This window comes from Cydia fagiglandana, chromosome 5 (assembly GCF_963556715.1).
Source record: "Cydia fagiglandana chromosome 5, ilCydFagi1.1, whole genome shotgun sequence".
NCBI lineage: Eukaryota > Metazoa > Arthropoda > Insecta > Lepidoptera > Tortricidae > Cydia > Cydia fagiglandana.
This window is the reverse complement of record NC_085936.1, coordinates 1,240,494-1,255,889: the sequence shown is the minus strand read 5'-3', so window position 1 is coordinate 1,255,889 and position 15,396 is coordinate 1,240,494. Positions and strand designations below refer to the sequence as shown.

Here is a 15,396-nt window from a genome sequence, read left to right as displayed (position 1 = left end):
AAAGACGAATAAACGTCTAATACCTGTATTTCTATGCACCACCACGCTCCACGATTGTTGCGCCATTTAGGGTCCTGGTTAAATTAGCTGTTCAATACTTTACCTACTCTATAGAATTTCCAAATTGTGATAACAATCCCGTGTGGTGACTATATACCTATATAAATATTTAATAATGAATAGTTTAAAAAATATTTATAATATCCTTAATTTGGACCAAACATAAGAGCATTGAAGTAGGACCATTTCACGTATGAAATTTAGTGGGTTCTTGGCAGTGAACGTGTTAAGATTGTTAATCCGACCCTGAAATTAAACGAACCTACATATAATTATGACCCTAATCCCAACCAAACAATCAATTTACAACTTACCTCCATACCTAACGCTAAAATGGTGTCCCAAAAATATCTAAAAAACAAAACCACAGAATTTTTCCACAAATTGGACAAAATTATCTTCGTTTGCAGCAGCATGAACTACTGGGTAGATGATAATGGTGTAACAACATTTTTTTTAAAGCCTCATAGGCATTAATATATTTCGTTTCTAATATAAAGGCCATCTAGCGTTGAGCGTTGGTAATACTGTTTTTTAATACTTGCATTGATCAACAGAGGGCGTGAGTAGCCCGCTATCGGATTTTTCTTCAATAAAATGTTTACTCTTATTAATTTACAGAAATTAAAATCTTATTAAATATTTTACAACTTTCTTCGTTCCTTTTTGGAAATTATTATTAAGTATCTTTTCTTATTGAAACGAGTTTTGGAAGCTGTATCTACATCGTGCGCGCAACGAAACGCGGCGCAGCAGTGGAAGTATCTTCAGTTTGATCTGTCAGCTGTCATTTTCAATTCGGATGAGATGGTGTAGTTCGATTCGTTTTCTTCAAAGGCCAGTGAGCCATATTGTTTAAATCGCGGCTTAAACCGCTTAATCGTAGGTATTTTTCTTGATCTACGTATCAAATTGTTCGAGACGTGTTCAGTGCTTATTGTTTTATTACTTATTTTCAGGGAGAATATTATGTTCCTCGTACCATAACCTCTGAAGGCCCCATGCATCGACATGAAAGCACGGACTTACAAGCCGGCTTCTTTTCTGCATTGGGTAAGTTGCTCAACCGTTCTGGCGAATTTTAACTCTCGCCGAGGATCGGCCAAGCCACTCATACTTATTGTTTTTTAAATTATTTCCAGGGCCTTCAGGCAGGACCTTCAGGCAGGACCTTCAGGCAGGACCTTCAGGCAGGGCTTTCAAGAATGGGTATTTCAAGCTGAGGTATTTCAAGAGAGGTCTTTCAAGATGAGGTTTTCGTTTACCCCTTCAGTACCCTAGTTAGTCAAGGGCGTCGGCATGGGCGAGGTTGTGCTCCAGGCCGCGCTGAGCTGGTGCTTCCTTGGCGGCTTGACTAGCATGGACGTTCGGAGGCGGCGGCTGCGGCACCGGGGTGGTTGAGCTCACCACCACGAATCTGCAGGGCTCGTTTCTCATTCCTTATCTAACTGGAGGTCAGACGGTTTTTATTATTTTATAAAGGCGCCCAATATTTAAATATTTTTACCCCTAGTTACCAAGGTCTTCCAGCCTATTGAAACACAGACTCACCCCCCTGTGCTCTAAAATTAATACCTATTTATTTAAGTTACGACTGAGCTAGTTATTATTATAATATTACCACTTAAATTTCTTGTCGGAATGGTAAATATACTTGTTAATACCAATTTCTTTATTTTTTTATTTTATACCACTATAGGGCTTCCCGAACCGTTACAATGGTATACCTGAGCTAGTCGTGAACGCGTACAGGAGAATTATAAAAGTTATAAACGCAGCGATTGTTCTGTTTGTGGTGGCAGAGTTGGGGTCATTCTTCACTCAAAACAATCTTACGGAGAAACAGAAATCTGACCGCGTTATGATGACGTTTTCACACATTATTATGTACTCTTTCACACTCTCTCTGAGCCAGAATAAGGAAACGGTGACGGAGATATTGTTTGCGTTGGCTGTTGATTTAAAGAAGGATTTCAATGATGAGGAGACGGAGAGACTCATGCTGAAACGCACCAAAATCTACGCGTGGGCGTTTGTGCTTCTTTGCTTTAATGCGCTCATATTTTACGGTGTTGAAGGATTAACTCAGGTATTGTTTTCAGGTAAGGGAGTAAACTTCATAACTATACTTAAGTACCTACCTACATAAATACTTCAATCGCCTTTCGACATGAAAATTGTTTACCGTGGGTAGGTGTGTTCCGTCCGAACAAACGCGAAATATCCGGATACTGTAGTGTACCGGATAAGTCATAGGTACTTAGAAATTTTGCAATTCACGGGCCTATTAATCCCGGTCTTTTGATAGGCTTGCGTCACTTGCGTGGGGATATTAGGAATTTTTATTATAAAGACAAAAGATATAAAGCAAATAATACAATATAAGAATCATTAATCACTGTTCAGAAAAACTGAAAATTTTACAGATGGAACGTTCGTCACAATGATAACCGTCTGGCCCGAGGTCCACGACCGATCACCCGTCGCCGGAGTTGGTCGCGTCGTCGTCTACATCCTCTGGTGGCTATGGATGATCAGAATCACCACCTCCTATCTCATAGTCTTCGCTGTCACCATCTCCCTCAGCCATCAGTACATGAACCTGCAAATGTACTTTAAGAGTCTCGCGGGGGTATTTGAAGAGAGGATTAGTCAGAGTGAGAAGGAAGAAGAAGAAGAAAGAAGAAGTTTGAGAGAGCTCTGAAGCTTGGTATAAGATTGCATGCTACCACCATTTGGTAAGTGTATAATTGTATATGCCAAACCCATATTCATCAACCATACCTACTCGTATATCTCTCTGTTCCTTTAGCAAAACATTCATGACCCCATGGCAAAACGTCCCGTCAACAAAATGCCCCATTTGCAAAATGCCCCGTCGTAATTTTGTTTGTTATGGAAAAAGTCCCATCCATAAAAAAACATTTTCACTGTTTTCGCTAGATGGTTACTATTTACTTTAAGTAAATGTTGGTTCGTGTTTTCATTTTCTACCTCTACTCTAGAGACTTTTCCGAAGGGGCAGTTCTTCGTGGTCTTGCATTATTGGACCTGCGAATGGGACCAAAAATATGTTAAACGTAAATAATGATCATTTAAGAGGGAAGGATTTGATCTTGTTATGATCCCTTGACGATTGGTCACGCAGATTACTGCGCGGGAAATACACTGCGAATCATGTCAAGGTCGTATCAAAACAACGTCAAAACTTTAATAAATTGTTAAATCAGAATTTTTTTTCACTTTTGTTTTTTTTTTGTAGGTGCACGCAACAAGTGCAGAGAACTTGCGGAAATGTGTTCAGCGGGCACATCGTTGTTAACATCGGCGTATTGGTGCAAGTCATGTCACAGTTTAAGGTACAATCGGAAACATACCCGGTGAACCACTTCAGAAAAAAATTACCTCTATCCTTACGAGCGACCTAAACTCCGCCTCCCGTAGAGATAACCGATTACGACGCATTTAGGATTCTTTATCATTAATAGTGAAAAGAGCAAAAACAGGTAATGAGATAAACAATAGGTAGTAAGGACAGTTGATTAGTTGTTGTTGTTTAGGCTAAGCTTCGCCTTCCCCTCCCTTTATCTCCGAAACAACTGGCTCAAAAATTTTGAAAAAAATACACAAAATAGTTCTTTACATATTAGATGACAAGAAAACTTTATTAGAAATGTGCAGTCAAGCGTGAGGCGTACTTAATGTACGGAACCCTTGGAACGCGAGTCCGACTCGCGCTTGACCGGTTTTTTTTGGAGTGTCATATGGTATTTTGACAAGACGTTAGCAGCCGAATTGTGATTTCTTGTTAAAAGAATGTGGACTGCTTCGTTTAATTAATACTTAAACTATCTGGAAAAAAATCCATGAAAGTAACACTATTAAGGCGGCTGACTATAATAGGGAACTACGTTTTTGAACATAATCAAATAGTCAGCCTCTCCTATCTGACTTTTGGGTTTGAAGCAGTAATTTTAAAAAGGTCGTAAACCCAGAAGTCAGCCGGGGGAGGCTGACCATAAGATTTAAGATTTGTATATATTTTCAAATGATGTTATGACTTAAATACATTAATAGCCTGTGGCTGACCACTGGACATTTGGACAATAAGATCGCTCTACCCGGAATCCACTAATTAATCAGCCATTCGAATGGGAGGCCTGCTGGGCACTGGGCTATATATAACCGCGAAAATCGAAGTTCTCAAATTGCGGGCATTTTACTCTGTCACTCTAATTACGCCTTCATTGGAGTAAAAGAGAAAGATCCCCGCAATTTGCGAATTTCGGTTTTCGCGGTAGCCCCTCTGGGCACCTACTTAAAGGCTGCGTATTATAAAAAAAAATAAAAAATAAAAATAAAAATGTTTATTTACTTTCACAATAATCATCTTAAAGCTAGTGATTGGAACCTCCTTTTTAAGAAGCTTTAAAGCCTGTGCCAGGAGGTACCGCTCTTCCTTATCTGGAGAATTTTAACAATATTGTGCTACATATATGAGTAAGTAGGTATATTAACTTGATTAACTTAAAGTTACAATAAAGATGCTGAAAAGCTATATAGGTACAAAACATGCAAAAAGGTATAAATAAAAAGTTGTAATAGTATTGGCTGATTACTGGCAAAAGGCCCTTTTATTATACCTATTTAAAGAAATATTTCCAAAGGCAAAATTCAATTAGGTTTTATTCTTTACAAAAATTACACTTTATTAAATTCTTGAACAGAAAAAAACATTGATAATGCCTATTGGTCCATAAGTATGCAAATTATAATACGATCTTGAACATAGAAATTTCATTATAAGAGCGTTTTCACTTTGTCCGAACCAATATCGGATGTCGGAAGACTCGGAAGGAAGTTAAGGTGGTTCGCCTAGGTTACTCAAAACTTAACTCTCGCTAGATGGCACCACTTCTGCAAAATTTCAGATTTTATTTTTTTGTGAAATGGTCTTGGTATTTGTATACTTAAAAGTATGTTTCGCGCACTCTTTAAGTAAATATTGAACTATTAAATAAAACATTGAATACTTCATTGTGCAAAAACCACCTTTTTAATTTGACGGAGTGTTGCTGTCACGCTTTTTCCTACTATTACTCACACATGCAAACAGTGTTTCCGTGATCCTTGTAGTAGACAATTTCACACAACGTAAGTATGTTGCAATAGCGTAACGGTATGTTCGTGGAAATACGTGCAAGAGGATTGGGGTTCAAGACTGGTGCGAGTAGGTAATTTCTTTTTGTTTCTCCTTTGTGTTATCTTACCTTTAAACGAGCAATTATTAGATATATAATTATTTATTTATATATTTGGATGGTATCAGAAACGGCTCTAACGATTTCGATGAAATTTGCTATAAGGGGTTTGATCTCTTAGCTAGGTCTATGAGAAAACGCGCATTTTTGAGTTTTTATGTTTTGTAAGCTTTGGTCGGTCTCCCAGATATTCAATCTCCGCTTGGCAACTAATCCCAGAATTGGCATGCGCACTAGTTTTTACGAAAGCGACTGCCCTGACCTTCCAACCCAGAGAGTAAACTTATTTGGATTAGTCCGGTTTCCTCACATTGTTTTCTTTCACCGAAAAATAGGTATCGGTGTATAAATAGGTAGGTATCAAATGCTATTTCGTACAAAAGTTCGAAAAATCATTGGTACGAGCCGGGGTTAGAACCCGCGACCTCCGAATTGCTTTCCGCTAGGCCAGCAGCGCTTCCCCCACATACTCAGTGTTATCAGGTTTTTCAAAATCAAAAACGATTACTTATGAAAGCAGAAGAATATAAATGATCGTATTAGATTTATAATTGTTACATATTTGCCGTAACTTATTTTTAAAATGTGTTTTTCAATTAAAAGACACGTCAAGATTGTTTACCTTATTTCTAATGCTAAAAAAAACAAACTATAGTAATAATTGTTCATTTATAGACAAAATCCATTATTTTTAACCACAGGAAATTTTATACACTTCTTTTTAGGGTTTCGTACCCAAAGGGTAAAACGGGACCCTATTACTAAGACTTCGCTGTCCGGCCGTCCGTTCGTCCGTCTGTCTGTCACCAGGCTGTATCTCACGAACCGTAATAGCTAGAAAGTTGAAATTTTCACAGATGATGTATTTCTGTTGCCGCTATAACAACAAATACTAAAAACAGAATAAAATAAAGATTTGAATGGGGCTCCCGTGATACAACAAACGTGATTTTTGACCAAAGTTAAGCAACGTCGGGAGTGGTCAGTACTTGGATGGGTGACCGTTTTTTTTTTTGCTTTTTTTGTTTTTTTTTTGCATTATGGCACGGAACCCTTCGTGCGCGAGTCCGACTCGCACTTGCCCGGTTTTTATTGCAGTGAGGATGTCCTGATTGTAAAAATCAGAGAGATTAGGAAGAGTATAATTTCTAATTATCTTTGTAAAAATTAAAGAATACGTGTAGCCTATACTTAATAATCGATTTATGATAATAAGAAAAATTAAATAAAAATAAAAAACAATACGAAATGTAGGTGTAACAAAAATACAAAAAGTTATGTTCCAGCATACAATGACTGGGGATCGAACCGGGAATCTTCCGTTTGCAAGCAAAAAAGCGACTGTTTGCATAACACGCCATGATAGTTCTTAGCTAAGCTGACGAACTTCTCGCTTAGGTCAATTAACTACCTGTCAAATATCAGTGTCAACAAAATTGCTAAAAATTGCACTAAACATGACGGCACTCCAAATTCGAGCCGTGGTCAGCCCGGCAACGTCGGAAATGGTATGGCAACGTCGCAAATGTATCTGTACACGACATTTGTGACACACACATACGTAAAATTGATGAAAAGTTAACTATGATTTTTGCATGATTTCTGTATGAAACATTGTTTTCCTGTTAATTTCGCGCAAACGAATATTCGAAAGAAGATAAATGCGGAAATATTTGTGTACTAATACTGTGTAGTTACTTAATGAGATTTGATTGAATTTTGTATGAAAAGCGAACCACCTTAAATGACTTCTCTGTATTTATTTATGCATTTAATAAATCATTATTACTAATAAATGATAAATAACGCAAAAAGGCGGACTTAATGCCAATGGCACTCTCCTGCAGCTGTTTTTGTCATAGGCACCTTCCGACATCCGATATCGGAAAGGCGCTTCCGATAAATTCAGTCATGTCGAAAATCCCAGTCAGCTGTCGGACCGATAATGTTTGTTTGTGTGCGTATGTGTATTTTACTTGTGTAGGCATAATGCTTGTTGTAGTGTGCGTGACTGCTAAAACGGCGCCCGGGCGCGCCCCGCGGCCTGACTACGGGGATAGGATGGATGGGGGGGGATGTACAATGTGAAAACGGTCTAAGGCTGACTACTGGTGCTTTTACCCTTGGTGCCTCCCGTATTTTTAGGGTTCCTTACTTCAAAAAAAACGGTGCCCTTGTAGGATCACTTTCATAAGGCCTTTCACTCCTAACATTCGCTGACATTTGGGCCTCGTTACCTGATTTAAAATTTTAAATAAATAAATAAGAGCTATGGGATATATTTCTGGCTATAATGAGTGCACCTGTGAGTTGGTACAGTCAACCAAAAAAGTAACAAGAAATCTTCTTCTTCAATCTAGAGCGTTTTCCCGGCCTAGCGCCAGGGTCCGCTTTCCTGCTCAGTCTTCTCTACTTTGCCCGTAACAAAAATAATAATAATAATAAACGTTTAAACCGCTCCCCAACACGATGGACAGACCTCATTAAGTCCATCACAGGGAATTCAGTTAACGATTGCTCCCACTCCACTAAAAACAGAGCGACATGGCGACGGATCGCAAGAGCTGCGGTGGCGCAGAAATCGACCGTGACATGACCACGACCAATCTGTCAAGAGTGCACGACTAAGAAGAAGAAGAATAAACGTTTAGCTCACGAGATAACCGCCATGTGGGATGTTGACTCGACGATCATTGTTCCTATAGTCGTGTCAGTGAACTATGAGACCTCATAGCGAAGAGTCTCGACCAACACCTAGATAGACTCTCGCTGGGTGGTTGGATCAAGGGTCAGATGCAGAAGGCGGTAATTTTGGACACGGCGCGTATAGTACGTCGGTTCCTCACTCTGCGGCCCTGACCACCGGCAGCTTGGGCCCTGCCCCGCTGCCGGCGGCACCCTAGGTTAGGTTTTTTATAATGTGTTTATATGTATTTTTTATTGTTTTTTTATGTGCTTTGGTATTTTACTTTTATATACATGAAACAACCTAACTTAAGACGAAAAGTAAATAAAAAGAATAAACGTTCCAGGATTCTGACCGCGCTCCGAGTCACTTGTTGGCCATAGCAGGCATCTTCGTGAGCATGCTGTTCAGCACTGGATTCATCATGTGGAGCGCAGGAGACATCACTGTTGAGGTACCTGTCAGTGTCGTGCACACGTGCAATAGTAGGTACTAGGTACAGAAGACTCTCTCTAACAAAACGCGTCTGTTACCATCAGGACAGATATGGCCGCTAGGTGGCGACAGCGCCAGGCGCGGCTTATGGCTAGCCACCAAAATTGGTGCGGAACGGATGTACTTTTAGCTACCTGTAGCAAAGCGACGAAATCGCGAACTAGAGTTAGAGGAAGAAAAGTCTGCAATGATTTTGATAGCATACGCAGTGCAAGTAGGCCAGTCAAATGAGATGGTGGTTAATGGTAATTTTTTGGCTATTTCCTTAAATAACTTTTAACTATTATTTGTTTTAAAATCACAAAAAATAGTTATTTAAGACACAAGTGCGAAAAAGAGAAAATTCGATACCAGTGGCGATAAATTAAAACACGACCGAAGGGAGTGTTTTAAATCGACACGAGTTGCGAATTACCTATTCGCACGTGTATCGTACAACGTTTTACAGTACATATATTATGGCCCTTTAAACTTTTGACATACGCACGAAAAGTGTTATTTTACGCACTAGTGCGGGAAAATAGGACCATATGTACTGTAAAATTATTTTCAGCTTGCTGGCAATTAATTCCGCAAAACGTTTTTTCTTTATCTAATTTGACTGGCCTAAAGTGTTATTTATACCTACGTCATAATTTCATACAAGTTTGATGTTCAAAATAACACTTGCACTGCGTGTGCTATCAGAATTGTTGTAGACTTTTTATTATTTATTTATTATAGCTTTATTTATACATACGAGTAGGTACACTTAGTTACACATTTGAAATACTTATATAGTATTAGTTGATATGTATATTATTGTGTGGCCCCTATGGGGTAGAAATAGGCTACTTTCCTACTAGTCAAATCAGCTTCTTTTTTAGAACTGTCAAAACGATTTACTAATATGGAATTTATATGCAAACGAATAAAGTGACGTCACGGTCAACTCACGTACTTTTTATATTTCAATCCAAGTTATTAAATAGAAATTGTGCTTAGAAAAAAACTAATCTCTATGTTTTTCTAATAATTATCGGGTGCTTTATTTCGTGCACGGTTTGAAATCATTTATTTTAAGTAGAGGAAACATCCCTATTATTCCATGTGTCTGTCTGTCTTGGGCTGTGGTCATCCAGTTTTTACGACATCGTCGACCCATCTCGTTGTAGACTTATCTTGGTCTAAATTCGATTATCTAAATTCGAAGCTCGTCTATCTGCGTCTTTATCGGTCCAGTAATTAAAGAACTATAGAAATGGACATCGTTTTTATAGGGTGTCCCAGAATTCGACGTCAAGCCGTAAACGGATGATAGACCAAGTCATAACAGTTATCATAAAAATACAAAAAAAAATCCAACTCATGTTCTTTAAAAATTATGGTCACTTTAAAAATTCACTAAAAAATCCACATCCTGTAATTATTCAAGATTACACAATAATAAAAAAATTAGAATAAATTATGGAATTTGTAGTAACAAGAGTTAAAGAACCATTACAGGGTGTGGATTTTTTAGTGATTTTTTAAAGTGACCATAATTTTTAAAAACATGAGTTGGATTTTTTTTTTTTTTTTTATGATAACTGTTATGACTTGGTCTATCATCCGTTTATTACGGCTTGACGTCGAATTCTGGGACACCCTGTAGGTACCTACCCCGACCCCGCCAAATTTGCACCATTTGGCACTCTTGGCAGTGACTATGTACAGTCACCTGCAATCATATATTACACAACGAAGGCCGCAAAAATATGTGACACGCTCTTATGGCTTTACAAATAAGATCGTGTCAGATATTTTTGCGGCCTTCGTTGTGTAATATATTATTGCAGGTGACTGTACCTACTTACCTAATATTATAGTTGAGCGTCGATTTAGGGTGGAATCACATCTGTCAGCATTGAGCCGCATTTTAGATATGAGAAATTGCTCGTTAGTATGAAGATGCGTACGCATGCTTTTCAGCTTTCCGATGCGTACGCATCTTCATACTGAGGATGGATGTGATTCCACCCTTAGCGTATCGGTGGAATTTTACATTTATTTATTAACGTCGTTAAACTGTGTACATATCGACATCGTTGACGTGGTTATATGAGTTATATCATATCGACTCCTGTCGGCGTAGCACGGTCGCGTTTTATCGCTTGTCACCATGTCTGTCACGTTCTAACAAGTATGTAAGTGCGAAAGGGACGCGCATAGTGATAGGCGATAAAAATGGAAACGTGCTGCGCCCGCTGTCGACAAATGACAAGACAAGTTTAACGTTTTCAGGCAGGCAATTTACCGACGGCCATCTTTATGTCAGGATGGCAGAACTGCACGAACATGTCTTCTTACCGAATTCGGCGACTGATGTTGATTGCTATGACCCAAAGTCAGGTAACATTTAGTCATAGTTTAACCCTTCGACTGTGACAGTCTGCCATAACCGACAAAGGTATGTAGTCTGTTTGAGATCCTGAAACCGGTGAAAAATATAGATACTACTCCTAAAAATACGTGTGATATCTCATTAGATTCGTCATGATGTCTAGAAAAATGTATTTGAAGCGTGTATTAGCACGCAAAAAATATCAAAAATTATAAACAAAAAAGGGAGGAAAAAGTAATATTTTTTTATTTCCCCAATATCTCAAAAAGTAATAATATTTAAGAAACCAAAATTAATATTATAAAAGAGGAGGATATTTCCAATCAAACATTCCATACTTGCAGAACTGTAGGTACCTCCATTATTTATACTTTTTATTCAACGCTGAACACAGCCCTCCGCATAGCGATGTGCCGTTACCGGTAAAATACCCAAGGTGGGAAAATTCCCAGTAATGTTACCGATAAGATTCCCCAAAATCAGTAATTTACGGTAACATTTAAATTAAGTAAATATCAACATAAGTTGTTTTACATTAAATCATTACTTGTCAACAAATGCATCATACAAAGTGCAAAAAATCAACATAGGTTTACTTTTCTAGTAAATTCCCAATACTACCGGTAATTTTCCCAATGTTACTCGGTATTTTACCAATATTACTAGGAAGAATTCCCCTTGTCTGGGCAAGTGGGCATAGTCAAAACCAGTTCCAGTCAAAACCACTTAATGAATAATACCAGAATTTTAGTAAAACTAAAACGAAAATGTAAAAATCACATTGATTTAATAATAATCATCACATTTTTATTATGAATAGGTAAGGTGTAGTACAATGACATTGTTTTTATATGTTAACACGTTCGCGGACGCTCAGTCACACCAGTTGGACACCTAAATTTTGTATGGAAATATTGGGACTGTTATAGCATTCCTGTCACTACAAATATATCTTTTAGGTTTGTATATGACGCGTAATGCTATGCAAGGCGAATGCTATGCAATCCGCGTCAATATGAAGTATATTTTTTATACGCTATGTGACAACAAATGCTATACAATTCGGATGCATAAGCATGTCTGTCACATGACGTAGTCAAGATGGGATTTTATATGACATCGCATGTTATAGCATTCATACATCGTGCTCGATGGACTTGATGGCTGAGACTTCTGACTTCCTAAGGGCGCGATTTTTGCTCTAAAGACTCATTTGCTGACCTCTTCAAACAATTTTCTTCTTCTGTTTTGTTCCCTCTTTGCTTATCATTGTAATATTGAGTCCATCTCATACATGCCCCATGCCAAGCACGTTCGCTGTTTATTCAACCTCAAATTATGTGATACTACCTACAAATTATGCGTTGGAGACCGGCTCTAATCTAAAGGCCCAGTCATGGGTCTCATAGCATGTTGTAGAGAGCCGAGTTGCAATGTTGAGCTCTCTTAAAATGAGAGGTTTGTTCTTCTAGCTGTCCAAGGTATACGCAGCATTTTACGCCAACACTACTTCTCAAAAGTGTCAATATGTACCGCATTACACTTTTTCAGTTCCCTGTAACGCACAGCCGCGTTAAGTTCTGGACGTAAAGCGTCCACCACTTTTCCTGCCAAGCGATGATTCACCCAACTGTATATTCTTTTTCGGATGCATCTGCACCAAATACAAGGCATGAAATATACACAGAATGATACCACAAATGCGTGTCATAAGGTGCTTACCTTGTGGGAGGTGATCATCGAGCGCCAACAGGCTATAATTCACAATTATATGACCAAAACTATGACTAGTAACGTAATTATTTCAATAATAGGTATACACATTCATGCCTCACTTTTTCACATTAATCGTTATCAAAATTTTACTGTAGTGTAATTAACAGCAAGTAAACACGTTTTTTTATTAAAACACAATGAAAAACTTAAAGAAATTGTAAGAAAAACATTAATTACGATTTTATAAAAATACGTCAAAATCGCTATCGCGCACGAAATTGACCCAAATTACATGTGTCCACTCCCAGACGCACCTGCCGGGCTACTAAGGGAGCTGCCATACAAAGACGAATGCTATAGCATCCGCGTCACAGAAAGGGGGGCCAATTTGGAGACGTCACAGGATAATTTTTAACTTCGATAAAACTATGTAATATGGCAGTACGCATTATTTGACTCTGGTGACTGGTAGAGGAAAAGTTGATGAATAATATTATACTGTGGTTAAGCGGATTGATAAGCATTTCAACGAAGAAATTTAAAAAGAATAACGGATGCAATAGCAGGCGCGTCACCAGGAGGAGTACAAAAACGGATGCTATGCAATCCGCGTCCGCGAACGTGTTAAGTGGTAATTTTTTATAGCTTAATAATATTGATATAATAATATTCTTAGTTTGAGCGTGTATATTTATTTGTTTATTTATTTTATTTATTTTATTTTTTTCATTTATTTCATTTACTTCATTTATTTCATTTATTTTAGTGACAGAAAAACACCTCCGCAATTGACGAACTTTGATTTTTGCGGTTATAGCCCAGTACGGGATACAGCGTAATGCTACATTGCTTCGCAACTCCGCTAAGATTGAGTGAAAGAGATAGCTGAAGCTACGAGTGGAAGAGACGTAAAGATAATTTAACCATTTCTACATGTTTCAAATTAAATTAATACAATTATAACGTATGCTTTCAAGTACGAGTATATTACCCGCTTTTGGGAATATTACCGGGAAGAATGGTAATTTACTGGTAATATTCCCAAATGGTAAAATACCGGTAATGGTATATATATCTATTTTGATATTTTTTGCGTGCTAATACACGCTTCGAATACATTTTTACATTTTTCTAGACATCATGCATGACGAATCTAATGAGATATCACACGTATTTTTAGGAGGAGTATCTATATTTTTCACCGGTTTCAGGATCTCAAATAGACTAATGGCAGTAAACATAAAAAAAACCTTTATTCTAATGGATTCCCTGGCGGTCAAAAAGTTTTTTCTTTTTATTCCCAATGCAGAAAGAATGAAATAAATAATTTCGAAGACAGAAGGTATGCTAAGTGTGTACACTTGTACAGTTTTGGGCCCAGTAGGTACTTCACCTACGTACTGCCAAAATGTCTTTCGATTTCTTTTTACCATGTTGGCAAGTTAAATTTATTTACGGTACCTATTTTTTTAGAAACCTGTTATCATGAAGAGTTGCGGATTCATAGAACTCTCTTATCAATCGTACTTATCGGTAAGGCTCATTTATTTGTAGTACTTATATTAAGTTAATGCCTCTTTGTTAGGTAAAATCAGCAGCAAAAGTTGCTAAGCAGGCGACGTAAAATCGTGTCAAGATTATTTTGAATACGTCGCCCGTTTAGCAACTTCTGCTGCTGACTGTACCTAGTTATTAATAAGGGCGACTTTAGAAAACGTCTCTTCTATAGAAAAACTAACGCATGCGCAAAATGTCTTACATTTTTAAATTATTTTCAGATTGTGAAGACATCGTACTCCATATTCTCAGTTTTGTATTAACTATTAACCTTTTCGACGCCGTGTCAAACTCAAAAGCAGTCACCCGGACGCCACGTCACCGAAGTGTCAAAACTCAAATTGAACTTTATTATGCATATGCACGTAGGTCTGCGTTGCTCTGTGGTCTGTGACCGATTAATCAGTCTTAGGCGTTGAACCTGCGGTGCGGATATATTGGTCATTGGCGTCCAAAAGGTTAAGAACAGGAAGATTAACCTTTTTGACCGCCACGATTAAATACGCAATAGTAAACTTTATCATAATGTATTACGGTTCATTTTATTCTGTAACCTGCTAATGAAATGATTACCTAATTTTAGTAGTTTAAAAGATGTAAGTAGGTATTGAAAATGCACAAAACTTCAAAGCAGGCAGTTAATTACCTACTATATGTTTTAGCTTATATTTAGGTAATTGAAATAAAAATGTATGAATACTATTTGTATTTTAAGCAGATTACATAGAATAAATTTAATCGTGGTAGGCGTGGTAGCCTAACGTTAAGAGTGTGCGACTTATTTATATCTGAAGGTTGTGGGTTCAAAACCCGGCTCGTATCAAGGAGTTTTTCGGAACTTATGTACGATATAGGGGCCTGTCTTGGCAGACAGGCCATAAGTAAGATCACAAGATGGCTCTTGTGGCCTGAATCAGAAACATAAACACTTCACGCCAAAAAAGTGCTGCCATCTATCGTTCTCGAAGGTTTTCTTGTGCATAGTAGGGTCTGCCATCTTGTGGGCTACATTGCAATACTACACATTTGCCTACACGCCTTGCGCTAAAAATCTGACAGCTCCTGTGCTGCCCCCTACAGTTCATGCACGCTCCAGGTACAGTCGCTATTCGGTGAAAGAAAACATCGTGAGGAAACCGCACTAATCCCAACAAGGCCTGGTCTCCTCTCTTGATTGGAAGGTCAGAAACTAAGAAAGGCGTCGAACCACTGTTACTTTTTACACTGTGGTAATGCGGTACAAAAAAAGAGTATAATTT

General features: G+C 38.0%; 1 protein-coding gene across 1 annotated transcript; it reads left to right on the top strand.

Moving 5' to 3' along the window:
• The first annotated feature begins 393 nt into the window (after positions 1 to 393).
• Positions 394 to 14,400, top strand: LOC134664776 (odorant receptor 65a-like). Its single transcript, XM_063521520.1, is given in 9 exon segments — positions 394 to 501; positions 1,760 to 2,162; positions 2,487 to 2,740; positions 2,743 to 2,798; positions 3,323 to 3,419; positions 8,354 to 8,461; positions 10,765 to 10,872; positions 14,054 to 14,113; positions 14,359 to 14,400. Coding segments are annotated over 9 exon segments (1,236 nt in total).
• The last annotated feature ends 996 nt before the right edge of the window (positions 14,401 to 15,396 follow it).